The 20109-nt window shown below is 41.1% G+C and overlaps 1 protein-coding gene across 7 annotated transcripts; it reads right to left on the bottom strand.

The window, feature by feature from the left end:
- Positions 1-1031: 1031 nt before the first annotated feature.
- Positions 1032-17255, bottom strand: npm1b (nucleophosmin 1b). Of its 7 annotated transcripts, none has more exons than XR_014117610.1 (12): positions 17122-17255; positions 16600-16682; positions 16150-16269; positions 14510-14603; positions 14257-14348; positions 13352-13440; positions 13054-13105; positions 11519-11602; positions 6445-6552; positions 4595-4669; positions 4367-4464; positions 1032-2622 (listed from the first exon to the last, which is right to left on the bottom strand). XR_014117610.1 is itself a non-coding variant. In XM_081699061.1 (12 exons), the coding sequence occupies exons 1-12, from the start codon at positions 17171-17173 to the stop codon at positions 2578-2580; spliced, it is 981 nt and encodes a 326-aa protein (XP_081555187.1). In that variant the 5' UTR covers positions 17174-17255; the 3' UTR covers positions 1032-2577. The 7 variants fall into 7 exon arrangements, 6 of the variants coding, with proteins under 6 accessions (XP_081555187.1, XP_081555186.1, XP_081555185.1 ...); XM_081699061.1 differs by having other exon boundaries at positions 4367-4459; positions 13054-13099; XM_081699060.1 differs by having other exon boundaries at positions 4367-4459; positions 13054-13102.
- Positions 17256-20109: the final 2854 nt, after the last annotated feature.

The raw sequence follows: 20109 nt of genomic DNA on the forward strand, positions 1-20109 counted from the left end.
ATGATATTGATCTGGGGTGTCAAACTCTCTTGGGAGGTCTCGGAGTGTATATCACTGACTTTTCACCATCATTAGATAATAAAGTGTGCTGGGGTAGATTTTATTGCCAATGTTACTTACATAACATTTACACACCATCATACATCTCAGCTAGTGAAAAACATCAAATTTAGAATCACCAATGACATTCAGAATCATCTCTAACGTGACCACTTGCAGCTTTAAATGAACATTGATGTTTTTCTGAAGAGTCTCTGGCCTACAATGGTAATGCGAAAAATCCACTGTGCAGCCTTGTATGAGCTCACTTCCTGCACGAAGATTCAGGAAATGGTTGTGTAGACTGTTAAACAGCACGTTAGGCATATTAGAGCGAGGTAGAAGGTATATGCAGGTAAAGGGTGATTAATTATCCTTTAGTTACAGCGGGAGACATAAATCATATCCAACCACCATTACAAGCCATTACCGCCACCATGTGGTGAATGCAAGGTTAGCTCTTACGTATCAGTGTGGCAATTCATGAGGCCTTATTCAAGACCCATTTGACAGCCTCAAAAACGTTCATTCAACAAATATTTAAAATTATGTATTAAAGGTGTCAAAGTAATTATTTGCTCTGAGCAGGGATTCATTACCTCATCAGCAAAAGAAGAGCCTCAGTAGAGGAACAGGATCTGCTCTCTACACTTTTTATCAATCTCTGCAGGCACATGAGAAATTACGCAATAAAAATCACACGGGCCGTCACATAACTCAGGCTGCCTTACAGCGCGCCATACGCAGCTCCATCTCGCCTTCATTTGAGTAATGAATTGTATGTTTAGGCATGTGCTTGTAAAAGGAGTTGCAGTGCATTAAGGAAATAATCTTCATCCTGAAAGAGGGTTTCTGTTTGGGTGTGATGCATGCAACGTGAGCCAGGTGCCAGCGCAGAGAAACCCTGTGGGCTGCGCTGGCAAGTTGTGCTCAATAAAGCGCTGCTTTGTGTGAGCACCCCGCACTGAAAAGACAGAGCACAACCACAGAGCCTGGATCAGAATCGTTTAATTCCTTTCATTCCACGGCTATTATAAACGTGGATATGCTAAACTGTAAAACAGTATTTGCAAACAAATAATTCAACAAACCTGAAATGTGATGGACATGGACAATGGAAAGAGGCTGTCATAGGAGAGATTCTGAGATCAGTTACAAGCATTGTAAAAAACACTATATAATTAAATTTGACTTTGACAGAGCACGGCCAGTCATTCGGACAGATCAGAGGTAAGCGTTCGTTCATGAAACTGCTTAGCCACCTCTCAGGGAAAATGCAACAGGAGAGTTCCATGTGTATAATTATTTGTCATCATGGAGTATGTATTACAAATGAGCAATTTACTCTACTACACAATATTATAATTAGAAGCACTAATCATTATTTAATAGCTAGACCTAACTGTTCAATCAGGGTATTTTGCCATAAATGTCAGCAAGCTTTTTTTTTTTTTTCCAATTTGCCATTATTAAGATATAAACAAACATCACACTGTATACTGTAAGAACAAACATTTTACCCTCTCAGTTAACTGTTAAAACAAACAAGAAAAAAAAAAAAAAGAACAGGTTCGCTCTAGCATTAGGTGACCCCAACACGTTTGCAAGTTTTAGCTATAAGACAACTAGCAAAAAATACAAAAGTTAGAGGAACAACAAAATGTAATACTAGAACATAATTAACATCAGTACTAGAATTCATAGCAATAAAAGAGCTGAAGAAATGATGTGAACTCACTTCACAAATAAAGCCAATGACCATTTTTTTAATGTCCTTTTCTGGCAACGGGATTGCGGGTAACCTCTTAAATGATCACTTTATATGACTACATTGCCTGGGCAGAGAGGCTTAGCTCACCAACATTTCCAGCTTAGAGCATGTAAATGACAGAGAGCTATGGAGCCACAGCCAGACAGGATCCTCAGACCTACTGTGAGCCAGACGAAATCCTTAGTCAGACGGAACACTTAGAGCCAGACGGAATACTCAGAACCAGACAGAATCTTCAGCAATATTTCAGCTGCCATGTTTGCACATTAAAATGAATAGCACTATTTACACAAAAGACCAACATTTCAAAAAATTTACCAAAACAAGCCGGCCCAGAAGAAAGTACTGTAGTGCAAAAGCTAACCTGCTCAGATACACCACATGATTCATACAGAAATCTCTTTTTAAATACTCACAATCCAGTCTTAATTTGCTGCTTACTGTAAATAACTGAACAATATATTTCCAGTATAATATTTCATTTTAGAAATTGCCCAGGTTATTACCCTAGGTATCTTACAGCTGTCTTACCATAAATAAAACATTGGTGGGATCGTCAGCTGTAGATCTGGCTAAATGATGGTCAAGATCTGTCACTATTCTATGTCTTTCTGCTCATTTATATGTCTCTCTCTACATTTATAGTGGAGCTGACAGATTCCATGTGTGGAAGAGGCCAGTATTCACAGGTGAAGGCAGTCACTGGATACCCTTAGTCTTCTGGTGCACGGAGGACCGCAGGAGAGAGAGAACGGCAAAGGCTGCAATTACTTTTTCAGTGTTTGTACAAAGTTCCAAAGGTCTTTGATCACCTGCAAGGAAAGAAATGGAGGGAGAAAGGGAGAGAAGACAGACAGAGAAGGGGAAAGAGGAGGGGGTAGAAACGCAGAAAGAGGGGAGAAAGAGGATGTCTTTGTAAAACTGGGAAAAGGGTCCCTCTCATGTTGCGAATCATTAAGAGTCTTAATAATTAGAGCAGAGTGACTTAGTTCTTTCGAAAAAGAGCCACATTGGCGTACGCCTGGAGGATAATGGGAGGCGAGAGAGAACAGAGGGAGGGCAAGCAGGAGGTGAACATACCAGAATGTATGACTAGTGCCTCTCTCTGACACAGACATGTCTCATATCTCTGCCTCAACCAAAGTACTTCCAGAGCTGGTTCTACACAAATGCGCAACACACGGGCTCCACCCGTTTTCCATCAGAGAGTACACCTGCTCTGCTCAGAGTCTGGAACTTTGAGGCTCCGCTGTGCTAATGGCTGCTCTGTTCCTCTGAGTCCACAGTGCATCGGAGAGCTTATTGCAGACTTCGCTGACATAGGGTCCCTCCCCCCGAATCACCACGTGCTTACTCTAACATGCAGATGCAGAGGCAAGCAAATGCAGCTTAATGCATGCATACACACACACACACACACACACACACACACACACACACACACACACACACACACACACACACATTCAGATCAGTGTGCACATACACAGTGAATGGTAGGCGTACCAGTACTTGCTCTGTGAAAAGCAGGGCCCAACAGGAACATGAAACTTGGACGCCTTTTAAAAGAAAAGTTGCATTTTTCTTTCAAACCTAAACACTCCTTTGTGAGGGATGGTACACATGTTCCAGTTCAAATGTGACATACTCTGACATGTTCGGCCGATTTAGTGCTTCTTTGACCAAAGATGTACTACTTTTGAGATCTGGCGATGTCCACTTCTACAAGCCACCAATGAGAGGACGTCATTGGGCAACTACAAATACTGGCCATGGTGTGCTCGTTGATCATGTACACTGAGCAGTCATTTCCTTTAATCGCCCAGCTATCGTTAGATAATCTTCATAGCACAGCCTGACTTTAAAAACACACTGTATCGCACACTCGGACACACCAAATTTGCCAGAATTTTACTTGCATCATCTTGTACAGACTGACACGCAACAAACTTAGAAGACCACTGAATTTGCACAGTGCAAGCCCGGCTTTAGTGATTTGTTTCAAAGTGAAGAAACATGGGCTCCTATGTAAATGAGCAGCATTACATAAATCGTGAACATTCATTGTCTGGGGAAGATCATCATGTATAGTTTTTAGTGCGGGCCTAGCTGCCAGCATGGCACAGTACTGCTGTCTGCACTCATTCTGCCCTGAGGAAGGAAAGTTCATCCAAATACTAATTATTTCTGCTCGAGCAGCAACTTGACGGCCTTGAACCAGCTAAAGTGCCTGGTACCAACAGCATACCTCCATCCAGTTCCTTCATTAGAGTGCATAAGAAACACTTTACACAGGAGAGAGAGAGAGAGAGAGAGAGAGAGAGAGAGAGAGAGAGAGAGAGAGAGAGAGGAGAGAGAGAGAGAGAGAGAGCGAGAGAGAGAGAGAGAGAGAGAGAGGCCACTAAATCATTAGTAGAGATGTTAGCCTTGGCAGCTGCCTGCTCCCTCTTCTCTTGGGCATATTTCATCCCCTGCTCCCCAGGCAGCAAGCAGCTCTGGAGACATGAAAAGATGAGAAAAGGGGACAGAGGGAGGAGCAGGCCCGGTCAGACGCACTTTCAGCATGCCGCCCCGCCGACTGCACACAGGCCATAATGCGCTTGTTGCACTCTCACGTCGGCGTCCGCTCATCTTTGGACCGGAGGGAATCTGATCTTTCAAATGGAGCAAGCACAGCCATTTCAGGGATATGTACCTCTCTGAGACAACGCAGGACCATTAGAAAACCGCAGGCATTTTGATCAGGCTAACCAAACCTTATGAGTACTAAACGATGGTACTTACTTGCTTATCAGAGATCTTGAAAGCGCTTTTGGCGTAGTTCTCAAACTTCTGTTCCGTCTTAGGAAACGGCTTCCCCTTTTCAGAAAAACAGATTTTTCTTGAGGTGGTTTAATTTTCAGCAGCACAGTCCGACCACTGAGCTTTGAGAATTTTTTGCTGAATTTCAGCCAAATCATCGCTCTGAGGCTACACGGGGTTGAGTGGAAGGTGCTGGATGGCCCATATTTCATATTCTTAGTTCATATTCTTTCTGTATCTGAGGTCCAGTTCAGTTGCCCTTGCTGATGCAAACAGCTTAAAACATTCATATCTATATACACTTACATCCACCTGATCTAATGCTGTACTCCTAATATTTCAAACTAAACATCTTTATTGTTTATTACTGTTTTGAGATGCATAAAATCTGCACAAAAAAAAGGGGAAAGGCTAAGTGAGCACATTTTCTAATCTGCTCGTGTGCTGATGTTCTCCAGAGCAGTCAAGTTAAAATGGGTGCAGTATTTCAGATTATAACAGTTCATTCCAATCTTACAAAAACTGTTCTAAACATACTGATGTACTGTGAACGTGTGTTTTTCACACCAAATCTGTATCACCCCGCTGATGTGTTGGTAAGTAATAGCTATAACCTCAACCCTTAGGTGTTTTGTTCGTATATAAAATAAGAAACGTATACATTGACTTCTATGAGATAACATTTGACCCACAGCCTGTTTGGTCATACTCTGTAGGAGAGTGTGACTGACAGATGCAAATCAATTTTCCTTTGTATTTCAAACAAATGTTACTTGGTAGTGCTATCTAAGCTGTATGCCTTTGTTGTTACTGTTGCATGGCAACAGTTTATTCGTTGTGAACCAGACTGTGTTTGTTGTGAAACTACTTTTTGGCAGAGGAATTGCCAATATCAAAACTTATTAACACTACATTTTGGGCTTCTTTTCCTTTGCTTGTATAAAAGCAATAGAATACTCAAGGTAATGTGTTAACGCAAATAAGACATTATTTCGTGATAAGACACTGCCTCTCGCGTTCTACTGCTTAACTCAGGACTTAGTAATAACTAAAGGTTCAGCTGTGCTGCAGAGGATCAAGGTGATAGTGAATGATGTCCCTGATTACAAGGATCTCCCTGTCTCCTCATCCTCGTCCCCATCACTTTGATCCTCTCTGGAGCCCAAGTGGCCGGGGGCACTGGTGCCCGACTCGGTGCAAGTGTGTGTGGCGGTTTTAGTGGGGGTCAGCACTGATGAGCATGTGGTGGGATGACGTGTGTGAGTCGGGCTGGCTAATCTTTGTGTGGGCCTGGTGGAGCGATGTGATCGACTGGCTAGTGAGCCTTGGGCTAATGGGAGGCTTTAGTAACTGCTGAACCATCACCCTAGTAATGGCCTGGGTGGCGCCGCTGAGCGACCCTAGGTCCAGAGGAATGCCCACTGCATAGCTGCTGCAGGAACTGTAGGATGCAAAATGGTCTCAGATGTTAACAGAAGTTCAGAGATGCTGTAAGAATGATTAAAATTTAGATGTAAACTCTCTAATCCGTTTTATATTAAAGTCTATTCTGGAGGTTTTAAGGTCTGTTTTGAATGTTTTAATGGCTATACCTTATCTGACAACCAAATTATTGCTATTTAAGCAAATCATGTTAAACAAAAACACAATAGAGACATGTTAAACCTAATGAGAGAAAAAAAACAAAACAACATCAGTTAGCTCTGAATAATTCTTTTCAGGGAAAACAAGGAAGATTTCGAAGGAAATAAGTCATCTTCAGCTCGTCTTATTAACGTGAACGTTGCCGGTTGCAAGACAGTGGAGGTGTGTGAAGGAGCGCATCTGCACACCTCTTTAGCTGCCGTTGCTAGCCTGCTCCTGATCTCACTTATGCTGGGCTTGGTGGGCGGCTTCCCAGAAGGCCCTGCTCCTGTCTTGTCTTTGCCTTTTACCTGAACCTGTGAACAAAGGCACAGTTAAACCGTAAAAATGGGAAGCCTGCTTTTTATGGCTCCTTAAGTACTGATTCATGACGTATAACCCAGAACAATAACTGCAAATACCTGTTTCCGTTTCTAACTTGAATTTAGCAACCACGATTTAGCAAACGTCGTACGGGTTGATAGTAAATGCTCAAAAATTATTAGAGAGAAAACAGCTGCAGAAGAAAGGGAAACTGCTCATCAATAAATAAACCCACAGCAGAGAGTATGTGCCATTGCCAAGAATTAGTCACTCAAAGCAATGTAAGCCTAACAGTACTGTGGATTATTTGATTCTATTAACAAATGGCCCAGTCAGGACCAGCGAAGGAACTGGAGTTGGATTAAAGCAAAAAAAAAAATTGTTTTTTTTTTTAAACAGACACAGAATTCTCCACTAATGACATGACATAGCCTTCTGACAAATATGGCGGGGTGCAAATTATCCTTTTATTGCTTCCAAGCAGGAGAGGACAAGCCCAAACTGTTCAGCAGTGGAGAGGGAAAGACACTGCCAAGAAGAGGAAGAAAGGGCTTGTTTTTCAGTGTCGGGATCTTCGTTTCCTGACACCCCAGCGTATGAAAGACGGCGAGCCTCAAATGATCTCATACACAGCAAGACAAAACCAGAGAGATCCTCAGTAGTACAGAGCAGAGGTACTATTCTTACACATTTGATCATCAGTAGCTCATTTCCAATATCAATTCTCATCAAAGACTGATGTAATATTGTCTGATAATAGCCATTAAGGCGCTATTTGTGGCTAATCAAATTCCTCAATGTTCTGGAAAATACGTTAGACAGTTTTAGATACCACTTCTAACCTCTTCTGTGACAGTGAAAATAAAGAGTTAGCATTCAAGTGTTACAGAAAAATTCCAGGAGTCACTCTGTGTTCATGTTTGTCTGTTCATCCTTCCATCCAGCTTTTATGTACATGCTCTCTTGCGCGCGCGCGCACACGCACACACACACACACACACACACATACATACACACACATACATACACACACACACATACACACACATACATACACACACACATACACACACACACATACACACACACACACATACACACACACACACACACACACACACACATACACACACACACACACACACACACACACATACACACACACACATACACACACACACATACACACACACACATACACACACACACATACACACACACACATACACACACACACATACACACACACATACACACACACATACACACACACACACACACACACACACACATACACACACACACATACATACACACACATACATACACACACATACATACACACACATACATACACACACATACATACACACACATACATACACACACACATACACACACACACACTGCTGTGAATTACACAAGCAATTGCGTGTCTATACATGCTGCACAGGCTGGAATCTACTCTTGATTGTAGGGTTTCATTGATGGACAGAGGCATTTTTTTTTTCCTGAAAGCGAGATCAGGAGATTAAAGACAAGAAAGAGTATGAGAATCGATTAGGGCGAATTAACTCAGGAGCCCTAATAACTTGCTTTTCTCGGCTAGCACATTAGGCCCCACCTCTGGGTCATTAATTATTACTGAAGAGGCTGAATTTGAACATGCAGGGAAAAGATGAATCGTCACAGACTCATGAGAGGCCAAGGACGGAGGGAGCAGGGAACACGTATTGCTGAAAAGAAAAATACAACACGTTGGCTGCACATCCCTGTCTTTGCCGCTTCTCAGAAATGAGCCATCCTCTCTTTCCTCTGCAAAGATTAACGCTTGTGTCACAGATCAAAAGGCATCAAATGAAAGGACAAACGCGCGAGCAGTCACGTGCTCTGAGAGCGCTGGCTAAAGGCCAGGGGGGCCCGGTGTGGCGTAGTCATTATGAAGCTGGGTGGGTTTTTCTCCCCCTCCTTTAGAGAGGACAGCTGTGGAGCAGAGACAGCTGATAGGCAGAGAGCAGCCAGCTTTTTAATCTGCGCCAGACTCTGATTACAGATGCCACGGGACAACACTTAATCACTAGCACGCCAGCATTTGATGTAATCGTCCATCCTCAGCGAGCGCCCACACGCACGCACGCAGGCACGCAGGCACACACAGCCAAGACACGTCAGTATGTCCTCTTTGACACTGCCGAATGCCAATTCATGTAGGTTTTTGGACGTGGTAACTAAAAGCAGAACTCTGGAGCTAAAGCGATGTTTGTTTCCAACCAAGAAACAGTGACGGGAATCGTTATGATCATCATCACCCTGATTTATAGTTCAGTGCCTGTGTATATTCCACTTCACCAGACACACATGCTGATGGGAGGCAATTTGTCTCATTCGTTTTGGGCAGAAAAATATCTTTACTTCAGCCTACCTTAACCAATCAAAATGTGTTTTCATTTTACTACTTAATTTATCTGCAAATCAAGTAAACCTGGTTGGCTTGGGAAAAGGACAGAGCCCTAATACCCCAAAGAAAACAGTGTTCCAGCCTGTGAAAACCAGCTCAGAGTTTCCCCGATAGACAGCATGCTAACCTTAAACAGGGTACATTTCAGTAGGGGGCTTTCTTTGTCATTTCAAAGTTTCCTTTGCCGTACTAATAAAGACTGGCTTGCCTGCTGCAGCAATTCCTGACCATGGTTTGAAATTAGCCCGAAGTGTGCTGCAATCAGCAGACAGCGGTCCGACTCTGGCAGATGAAAAGCGTTTTATGAGCTGCCCACCTGTTCAGAAACGGAGATGTCACTCATCATCTGCTCTGCATCACCCTCTCCAGGGCCCACGTGAGCCCACTCCCCCTCTCTGCTGTCAGCCTGCCCCACATGCAGAGGGGCCCCGCAAGTTAAGCCCGCAGATTCGGCGCTCTCGGCCGAGCTCAGTGTGTCCCTGCTCTGCTGCGCGTGTCCAAACTAGTGCAATTACATGTTATGCTGAAATATGGCACCTGCAGCACTCGAAGCGCCACATTCGATCAGCGTAATTTGCGGAGCCTTGTGCAACTTTTCTGGAGTGGGCCAAACAGCGGCGCGGCTCAGTGGTCTGATAGGCCATGCGGCAGAAGGTGTTGAGTGTTAAGGAAAAGGTCGTCCAACGCGCTATAATCACAGAGCAGTGGGTTTCCGCTCTCCTCGGGGCCTACAGCAACATCAAACACCAAACCCTAATGAGGACTAATGGCAGAGGACTGACCCACCGGAAATAAGAGGGTGGCTAGCTGTGTGTGTCTGTGTGTGTGGGTGTGTGTGTGTGCGGCAGAGGTTCAGATGTGGATGAAGGTTCTAATATTGGTCATCTTGGACAAAAACACAGAATTACATTACAGAGGTACACTTGCATGCAATTGCACGTAACCCACACAAAAGCAGCACCTAGGCTGCACTTATGACAAGCATCTCTATTGCTAATAGGGCACTAGCTTGGCCTTTTGATGTTAGGTCAAGTGAACTGCCACCAGGTTAGTTAAAGGGGAGGTATTTATCCACACATAGCTGACTGTGTAAAAAGGTGGTCTGAATTCCACTACACAGAGGTCAAGCCTGTCTTGAAGGGGTGATTTCCAGCGGACATAACTGTTTCTCTACGAGGGAAGTATAGCGCTGTGCTTGTTTTCACTCCTTAATTTCCCGCTTCTTAATGACATTATCTGCCTATTTCAGATTGCTGACCAGGTTCACTTAATAGCTTTGTGTTTAACACACAAAGCCTGATGGACACCTTTCCATGCAGGACTGTTCCTCACAAAAGGTGTTCCGCATAAAGGTGCACCAGGGAATTGTAGAGGACAGAATCTTGCCTTTATTATCTAGTCACCCACCCATTCTTCCCCGGTTATGTCTACAGACAAGCATTACTGTCCACCTCTTGTAACATAATATCAACAAACACCAGGTTGTCCACACACATACGTGTGCATTGTGGACTGAGTAGAACAGAGGCCTCTCTCTCTCTCTCTCTCTCATCCAGAAAGTTGGCCCCTCTGCCAGAGCTCTGGGCCTTTCAGACAATTTTGTTTTTAAAAGTGGACCGCAAACGACCCTTTAAATTGGACATTTTAGGATGTGCGCCATCAGCAGCTCTTGCAAACGCTTTTGCGATTTTACCGCCTGGGAAAGCAGTGTGGTACGGCTTCAGCATTTTCCATGCTGTCCGAGAACATTCTTTGTTTTCTGTCTAGCATACCTATTTAATAAACATGTATGGAGGTTATTTTAAAACCCTCCATCACACAGAGACAGGCATAATAGCTCTGTGGATTTGGGACCACAATGTTCTGAATGAACCATCATGTTGCTCGCTAATCAGAGCTGAAGCTCTAAACGCTGATGTACATTATTATTTTTAAAGTGACCATTACTAGTCTGATTTACCCTTTGCTTTTGGCACTATTAGATTAACCCCTGCTAGACAATAGGGAGCAACATATCCCAAACGTGATCAAATGATGGCTTGTCTTAACCCAAAGCAAGGCTTCAGTCCACATCATTTACCGCACCACCTCAAACAATCTTCTGGTTTGTTCTGTGTGCAGGTCATGTCTGCTATCAAAATTACGACAGTCACCCAGTTTTGAGGGATTAATCAAGAGTGATGGGCTCGAACACTTCTGAAAAGCTAATTATCAAACAACATAGATACATTGCCACAATTATAGTAATTTAGGATTTAAGTAGACTTCTACCACTCAGCAGAGGTTTCCCTGTAAACCAGCAAACTTTCAGAGTTCTTTTATCCCCTTCTATAGTTTCCAAGTTCACTCCTCAAACTAGAACCAGTTAACTGATCCATGGTACTTACAAAATGTCATTCAATCCTTAAAAACTGCTTTCAGTGCTAATATTAGATGACGCTTATATCAGATAAACAGAAAATGTTTAACTGTGGTTAGAACACTTGCTATAGGGAACCTACCTGGCTCTGAGGCTTCCCTGCTTTGTCGTCTTTTTTCCCTGGTGAGCCGTTCTGTTTATCTGCACTCTTCTTTTTTTCTGGGGCCTGAGGAGAAGCAGGGAGCACATCACTGGGACTAAAACATGAAAACATTTAGCATGTGCCAGAAACAAAGCAGCCCCTCAGGTGTCATGTCATGTCTGTAACAGGGAAACGGTGCTTGTGACAGGCCCTGAGGTCCCTGTGGTTCTGACTGACTCATGCTTTATCTGTGTAATTGAATCTGATCTTCCTGGGGAGGCTGTCTGTGAAGAGTGATAAAAGTGCTCAGTAATTTGTGGAGTGTGTAGCCTGTCGAGTCACGGCCTGCAGGGCCAGCGGAACACTGTTGCTCCTCAACCCCTTGGGGGAAGGGAATAGAAGAGGAAAAAAAGGTGCGTAAGGTTAGATGTAGCGGAGTTGGGAATTAGCAAAGTACAGCGAGAGTTAAGAAGGGGAGGCTGCATTAGACCAATACAGAGAGTAGGGAAGAGCTAGAGAGAGAGAGAGACAGTGAGATTAGGCTTAGGGGAATCAAAAAGACATGAGAGAAAGAGTAGGTTAAATGAGTGTGTGACTGCAGTGTTTGCCCGTCATCCCCCGTAGAGCAGGAATCAGCACTCACAAAGCAGGTATGCAACTCCAAGTCTTTGATCTCATCACTCACACACACGCACACAAAAATCTATCAGACATTACAGAACACGCACCCCCTTTACACTCTTTTCTCTCAGAGATGATGCCTGCCACATACATGCTTATTCGCAAACATAAGTGCCCCCCCAACAAGCCCTTGCCACACACACACACACACACACACACACACACACACACGCAGTCTCAGACATGACAAATACATTGTCTAAGCAAAAAGGCCAGGTGCCTAGGCAAGGTTGAAAAGGCAGAAGAGGGAATGGACAAAGCAAGAGAGATGGTGAGTGAAAGAAATAAGGATCAGAGCTGAAAAGAAAAGTGTTGCGTGGTCCTGTGTGTCCACGTGTTCTCTTACAGCAAGTATACCTGCCACACGTGCCTGACTGGCCACTAGACGCTTTGCCAGATTATAGTCAACTCATTATTATGCTCCAGACAACTAATAGTTCCAACACCTGATAGGCACAGGAGTCACAGCAGAAGTATGCTTGAGCAGTTGGAAAACACACATAATGACATGCTATGATATATGCCGTGCTGACATGTAATGTATTCTGCTGCTGTTATGCAATGACACTGAGCAAATGGACACTGTTATAAAACAGGGGTGTGTTATTGGAACAGTTATGAATTTGGGTGCATTTAAAAGTAGTAGGAATGAGTGTCTCTCTCTCTCACCCCCCAATCTTTTTCTTTATACTACATTGCGCTAACCCTCTCCCTGTGTCTCCCCAGGAACACAGTGGCACCTGCTGGCCAGTAAAGGTACTTCTCCATTTTTTGACAATAAAGGCAAGAGTTTTAGGCAGTGTTTGTGCAGTAAATGTGGGTTGGTTTGTTTTTTCGAGAGCTGAAAAACTTACTTTCTTTGGGGATTTGATGGGGCTCTTTGAAGCTGGTTTTTCATCTTCATCACTGAAAATGTACAAAACAATTTAGATTTTAATTTGCATAGAATTCAATACACATTTACGCTCATCCTTATACACAACTAGGATAAGGACAATTATATTAAATACAAGTACTGAAAGGTATTAAAACAGGATCGCTCTCTCCATTCTGTTCATTGACCAAGCAAAATATAATCGCATTGGCTTAATAATATAATATAGTAATAATATTCAGTTTATACAGTTTAAATTGTTAAGAAAAGAATCTCACTCATCATCATCATCATCATCATCATCATCATCTTCACTGTCATCGTCCTCATCATCCTCATCCTCATCTGAATCCATTTTAAGCTTTTTCTGCAGTGAATGAAGAAATAACCAGAACAAAACTTACTGAATGTACTAACTGAATCCTTAACATCAAAGCAACACGAAGTGTGCATATTATATATGTGTAAATAGATACATATATTATATGTATTTATTCTGCGCTCTTTCCCCTTCGCACGCGGCACTCTGACACGTGCTGTCATTTACCAGTCACTTCAGGGCACATGTCCAACTTTTTTGTCAATGCTTAGAATTCCACATATCTGTCTGTCTTCTATACTTCATTCCATATCTGATATCTTCAATATACAGTAATTGATTGTTAACTGTTATTAAAAGTACACTTTAATATGTAGTTATACATCTCTCAGTGGAGGCCTATTATTTCCTAGGCAGAATATATTCCTGTGATACACCTGTAATGTTTTCTAAAAGATAGAGATCTAATATTAGCACCTGGAATCAGCATATTCAAAGATTCCTATGATTTGTTAAAGAACTAATGGTTGCCCTTTGCAGCAGTTAATGATCATGTCAACCAAACATCTCTAAAAATTCTTTTGCTAATTTCTAAAGCCTCATTAATGGCTTAATTGTACAGTGATGTATTTAAAATTCTGCGGTGGTCTAAAGTTAATCATATCATTCTAACCAATGTTGCTCACTTTCAAATTCCAATACAAGTTCTTACTGAAATCACAAGATATCCCAGCATGTGCCCTACCATGAATGTACCAAGACACCTTGACAGATTTACAGTAGGTAAGTATCGAAACAACAGGTCGAGGCTACTGCCTCAAACATTTAAAGGAATTAAAGTAGAGGCTATTGGGATTTGTTTACCTGTGGTACTTTCCCAGAGGCCATGATGGACGGTCTCTTTACTGGTGATGTGTTATTCTCCTCCTCCTCTTCCTCATCAGATTCCTTCATACCTAAACGCACCAAAGAGAGATTGCATAAAAGCCACTTATCACAGGTTTTGCATTTGCATATTCATGCAAGATGAAAAATAAATTAATGCTCAAAATAAAATGCATTATTCCGTATAATTAATTGGTCTTAAAAGGGAACTAAAGGAGAAACAGTAACTTACTAACAAAATGTTGTCCACTGATATAGACCGGGCCAGTTCCGGACTGCAGACGGAATGAAACTGGAGGAGTGACTTCAAAACCCCCTAGACTCAACTAGCAAACACAAAGCGAAACAGGACTCAATCTAATCAGGACAGGGACGGTCCACTAATGTCCATGTTGCTCAAGAGTTTCAGGAGTATTTGTTTCTACACCACTGATTGTACTCTTAGTCAAATGCTTTCTGACATGTAATGCAAACTTACTTAGAATGACAAGGGACGGGAATTATAATCCAAAATATTCTTATCAGTATGAACTTTACCAGACCATTTTTGTTATATAAATTAACCAAGTTTACTAATCTAGAGAAGATCTAGGGTCCAACAACAGTGCAACAATAACACTAGAGCAATCTGGAACAGTTACCAACTGCAACCCAAATCTGTCATGATTAGTGTTTAAATTTGCAAATCTGATTAGTTCATTTCTAGAAACTATGGGATAGGGGATGTTCTGAACACAGCATTCAAGAAAAATTCACATGGGCCTGGAGTTAAATAAACTCTTCCTCAGAACAGTGTTGTGCAACTCTGGAATCTCAAAGCGCAGCCAAAGATTCTGAATGAACATTCCACAGTGTCATGTAACAGCACTTGCGTCCATAGCAACTGGATGTAAACAGGTGATGGCATGCAAGGATGTTCTGGTTAATGTTTATATGGCAGCTGTGTAACTGAAATAATTACATCATGGCAAGACATGCAATGCAATTATCTAGAATCATCTCATCATATCTGTTTCAACACAATGAACTGTTTTATGAGCAAGGGCTGGATAGAAACTTGTAATTAAGGTTTATGAATTACAGCTGTTACAGTTGGATTTTTCTTTTAAAGCATATCTGAGACTTTCTCACTAATTTTCTGTTATCACTTTAAATGTTCATCAAACATAGGCAAAATTCTTTAAAAAATTCCATCCATCAAAGCTCAGTTCTGATTATGAAATCATATTTCCATAATTGTTGCTAAGGGGGCGTGCAAGCAATGATGTCATGGAGGGCGTGTCTTCAATGTCCTGATGATGCAACAATGTCCCCACCCAGCACTGAAACAATCTGTCACTACTTTCAGGCAAGCAATGTTTTTTTTCATGAGGTAAATTCTTACAGCGGTCCAAAATGCACAAGCAAACTTGGCTAACAGAAATAGCATTTTTGCTTAGCACGTAAACTGTAACAATGTAAAACCCCTATGATAAAGCAACAGAGCTCACATTTACTTATGTGAAGCAAGGCAAATATGCATGTCAAAGGAATCTTGCTGCCACTCTTAAATTTAACACCTAGTGTTAAATCCAAACAAAAAACTCTTTTGATCCTATTCAATTATATTGCTCCGATGCTGGCCCTCTACAACTACAACTCCGAATATACATCTCCATATCTAACAATACATGGGTAGTACAGATATTCTTAAGCATTTAAAGCCCTATTCCCCACAGTCACTCACAGTGAGAACAAGGCAAAAAGGACGCTGAAAATTATGCGCAGAGACAATGCTTTAATAAAATAATTAATAATTAGATTAAAGATTAATGATCTATTTAATGAATGAAAATGTATTCAACATACTTTCCAGTAGCCTAAGTCACTTACAGAAGGCAGGATAGATGGCTTCAGCACAGCAAGTGGGATTTTGGTCATCTTGCCATTGTAGGTCACCCCCTCTATCTCAACTGTATGGAACTTATCCTCAGCTTCTGCTCCCAGACAAACCTGAGAATACAGGTAAGCAGGAAGTGTGTGTGTGTATGTATGTATATATATATATATATATATATATATATATATATACATATATATATACACACACACACACACACACACGACACATTCAAAGCTCTACATGAATATTAAGAAAAATCAGAAACGTCTTGTCTTTTGAGTGTATTAACTAGCTAATACACCCAGATCCAGCTAACACCGTTTAAGTAGCTACATTTATTGCATTATAAACAAATCAGTCCTGCATAATTTCTGATTTAGCCATGACCCGATCACATTAATATAACTTATATACGTAGTTACAAATTCACAGCTAAATACCGCTTTCAGAGACAACTGGTGGTCAGCTTCGTCGTCGTCAACCTCAACTTTGTGTTCTTTCTTATCCGACTTCAGCACACACCCTATGCGAAAAGAAAAAAGTCACCCATTACAACTGCACAAGCACAAAAGCTGGCTATAACTGCCTGTTATAGTTCGCTTGCTAAAAACTCATTAGCGTTAGCTGGCTTGGGTAACCAAAAGTAGCCTTGCAACAAATTGCTTTTAGCTAGTTAATACCAAACACGTAAATATGGTTAAGAAGACCGCACACGGCTTGTAAGCATAGAAATGACGAACTACAGCTAGGTAATTGGACAAAAATATAGCTAGACAGCTAACAGTTAATCTAGCTAAATACAAAGGCATTTGACTAGCTACATAACTAGCTAACTAGCTAGCTAGCAACCACACTTACTGCGCCAGCTATCCTTATTAAATAACTGTGGGATCATATGGTGGTTGAAAATAAGTGCTCGGAAAACTTATATGATTATGCAACATCTTATTTGATTATCTCACCAAATAAAAACATCTGGGGTCTGCTTAGGTCTGGCATGCTATCCTCTGCCATTGTTGCGCTACAAACGGCCACTCGGAAGTTGTAAGATACGATTGACGGCTCCGTGAACGAATTAGCGAGCGGAATAGGATCCTCCAATAAACCGTCGTCCTATAGAGCTGCAGTTCTTGTGGTACAGAAGACAACGCCCCCTATGGCTTTCAGTATGATCGGACGATATTTATCCAGTAGATGGCGTAAGAAAAATGTGAACGTGTATTTGCTATAAGCAAACCGGTATATAATATTTCTGAATTCCCACCCAGTTCCACACTTTAAAGTAACAAAATTACGCCTAACTTACTTCCAATATAAAATACATTTTTTTATTGTATTGTATGTATACTTAGTCCAGTATAAAATGATCAAAACATTTTATTCCAACAGGTCTGTCCTGAAAAATATCGCTCTTCTAAGTATTGTTCCAATAAAGCCATATTATAAAAATCCTATTCATGTAATTTAACTGTATCATAGGATTACATGTATCTTCTCTCTATCTTCAACACTTGACAGGTTGCTAAAGCCTGCAATCGTTCTGTCAACAATAAATAAAGCAATTAATTTATTAATTAATCTACCATCAATTTAATGGGGCAGTATCCTAGCAAGCTGGTTGGAAAAACCCTATAATTCACAACAGAGCAAAGGTGAGTGATCCATATAAAACAACTTAGCGCACAGACATGCTGGTATTGCGATATAGGTTATCCCAAAGTGCTTGCCATGCATGACATAGCTACTCAACTTCTAAGACCTGTTTTTGTAGCCATTGTGCAATTGAAGTGAGACATGACCATGAAACATTCTGTTTTGCAGCATTGTGTGAAAGAAGCCTGTTATACTGATACCTTAAAATTATAAATACAGTCCCTGAAGGTTCTTAGAAGGTTTCATGGGCATGTGTCAAAAAAGGCAGAAAACCCACACACTTAAGAAGAAGTTAGACAAGTTGAAATCTAAAGCTGATAGATTTAACAAGTGTACCTTTAATGCTTGATGCAAATAGAGCTAAGCGATTAAAATGCAGACTGTTTGCCCTTTAGTTCATCATCAGTGACTTCCTCTTTCATTGTTTTCGCATGAAACATTTGGTGTATCACTATCTGGAAAAAACAAACAAACAAACAAAAAAAAAACGATATTGATTTGAGTCTCTGCAGATATAACTTCACTTGAGAGTGACTCTATCTGTGTGCTCCATCAAACAGGTATACAAACGCCCCATGGATTTTATTGTTTACTGCTACAACTGTAGACCAGTGTCTAAAATATCTTTTCACTGAATATGGGAAGCAGATTTGGGGAAAAATATTCCTGGTACAATTGTGTTGAAAAGACAAATTTTCACATCATGCTACATTTAGTTTCTTTCATGATGTAAACATGTAACTATACATTACATATAGTTAGGTAAGTTACACTGAATTTCACATCAAAATAAATTAAAGCAAAATAATTTAGTCTAAGTACAACCATTTGTTTGACATACCTCCTTTCTGTGGGGTTTGACATTCCTCCTTTCTAGGAAGAGATCCAGTGACAGTAGGGGACTGAGGTATTTATACAGAAAATTTTGTATAAACAGTTCTGACAAGTCTTTAAGGTATGTTTTGAATAATTATTGTTTTATATATTAGCTTGCGGTCTAGTTATTCCCAGGCTTACATCTATACTTCTGTAGTGTGTATGTCTGAGTTCATATTTCACTGTATCAAGTCTTTTTTGTATGCTTTTGAGTTAGTAGGGTTAGTTTTTTTCATTGCCTCTTCACCTACTGAAATCAGCAAGCAATTCAGTTAACGCAATCTCATGCAAATGCGTTATGATGAGAATATGGGACTGAGAACAACAGCTTGGACTGATTTGTTCTTGCAGGTGATAAACCCAGGAATCTGTCTGCAAACATAATGAGATGGGAAGTATGATACAGTCCTTCTTTGAAAGCTGGCTCCTGATGTTGTACATTTTATGGGAAAATGTGGATGCCCTCAGGTAGACTGTGAAAAGAAAAGACAGAGCACACTGACAGAGAGAAAAGGAACTTCACAACACCTGTAGCTAAACACAATGCCGGGTTTTGAAAACAGTGGGCGTGAGGAATTTTGCTAAAAGGAGCCAAGTCACGTCGCCGTGACGGCAGAGACAGGAAGATGAAAGCGACTCAAGGGTTGGCAGAGGAAATAGGGGTGAAGGAGGCATCACCAGGGCAACAAGCTCATACTGACAGGATCTAAACCAGGCGAGACACCATCAATACCTAACTAAACAAACCAGAAACAGAGCAGAAAACTTAGACAGATGCTTTGCATTCAACATCACAAACCTTCTGAACTCACGTAAGAAATGGGATACGTTAGTAATATAAAAAAGCTTGTGTTATTTTTGTTATACTGGAGCTTACTGATCCTGAAACCTTAATTATCTGAAAACAAAAAACAAATTTCTGCAAAAATCAACTTTGGTTTTTATGTACTGTTATGACAGGATTTTGATGTAAGCAGCTGCCATTACAAAGCACAGCTTTCAGCACCTGGCAGCACAATTCTTCACACAGATCCTTTGGGGTATATAGCAACATGCTTAATGTCATTTGATTATCAAAACAGTATGGACGGAAACTCTTTCTGGAAGAAAGCACTGGTCAGTCCAAATACATTTTTAGCAGATTAATGGGTAACAGTCAAGAAACTTGTGGGTTGGGGTGGAATTCTCTTACTGGTCAATTCTATACATGCCATGTGGACACTATTTCTGTTTAGGAAGTTAGAGTTAAAACACCTCAATTTATTATTTTCCAGAAATGTTTTGCTTTGTTTTGTCACTAAATAAAATACAATTACAAATTACTATTAGCAGCATTGAAAGGCATGCCCAATTATCAAAAAAACTAGATTTTTGATTTGATTTTCACAAAGTAATAGTAACTGATAATGTTAAAAGATGTC

This window comes from Electrophorus electricus, chromosome 16, assembly GCF_041902795.1.
Source record: "Electrophorus electricus isolate QZ-2024a chromosome 16, ASM4190279v1, whole genome shotgun sequence".
Classification (NCBI taxonomy): Eukaryota; Metazoa; Chordata; class Actinopteri; order Gymnotiformes; family Gymnotidae; genus Electrophorus; species Electrophorus electricus.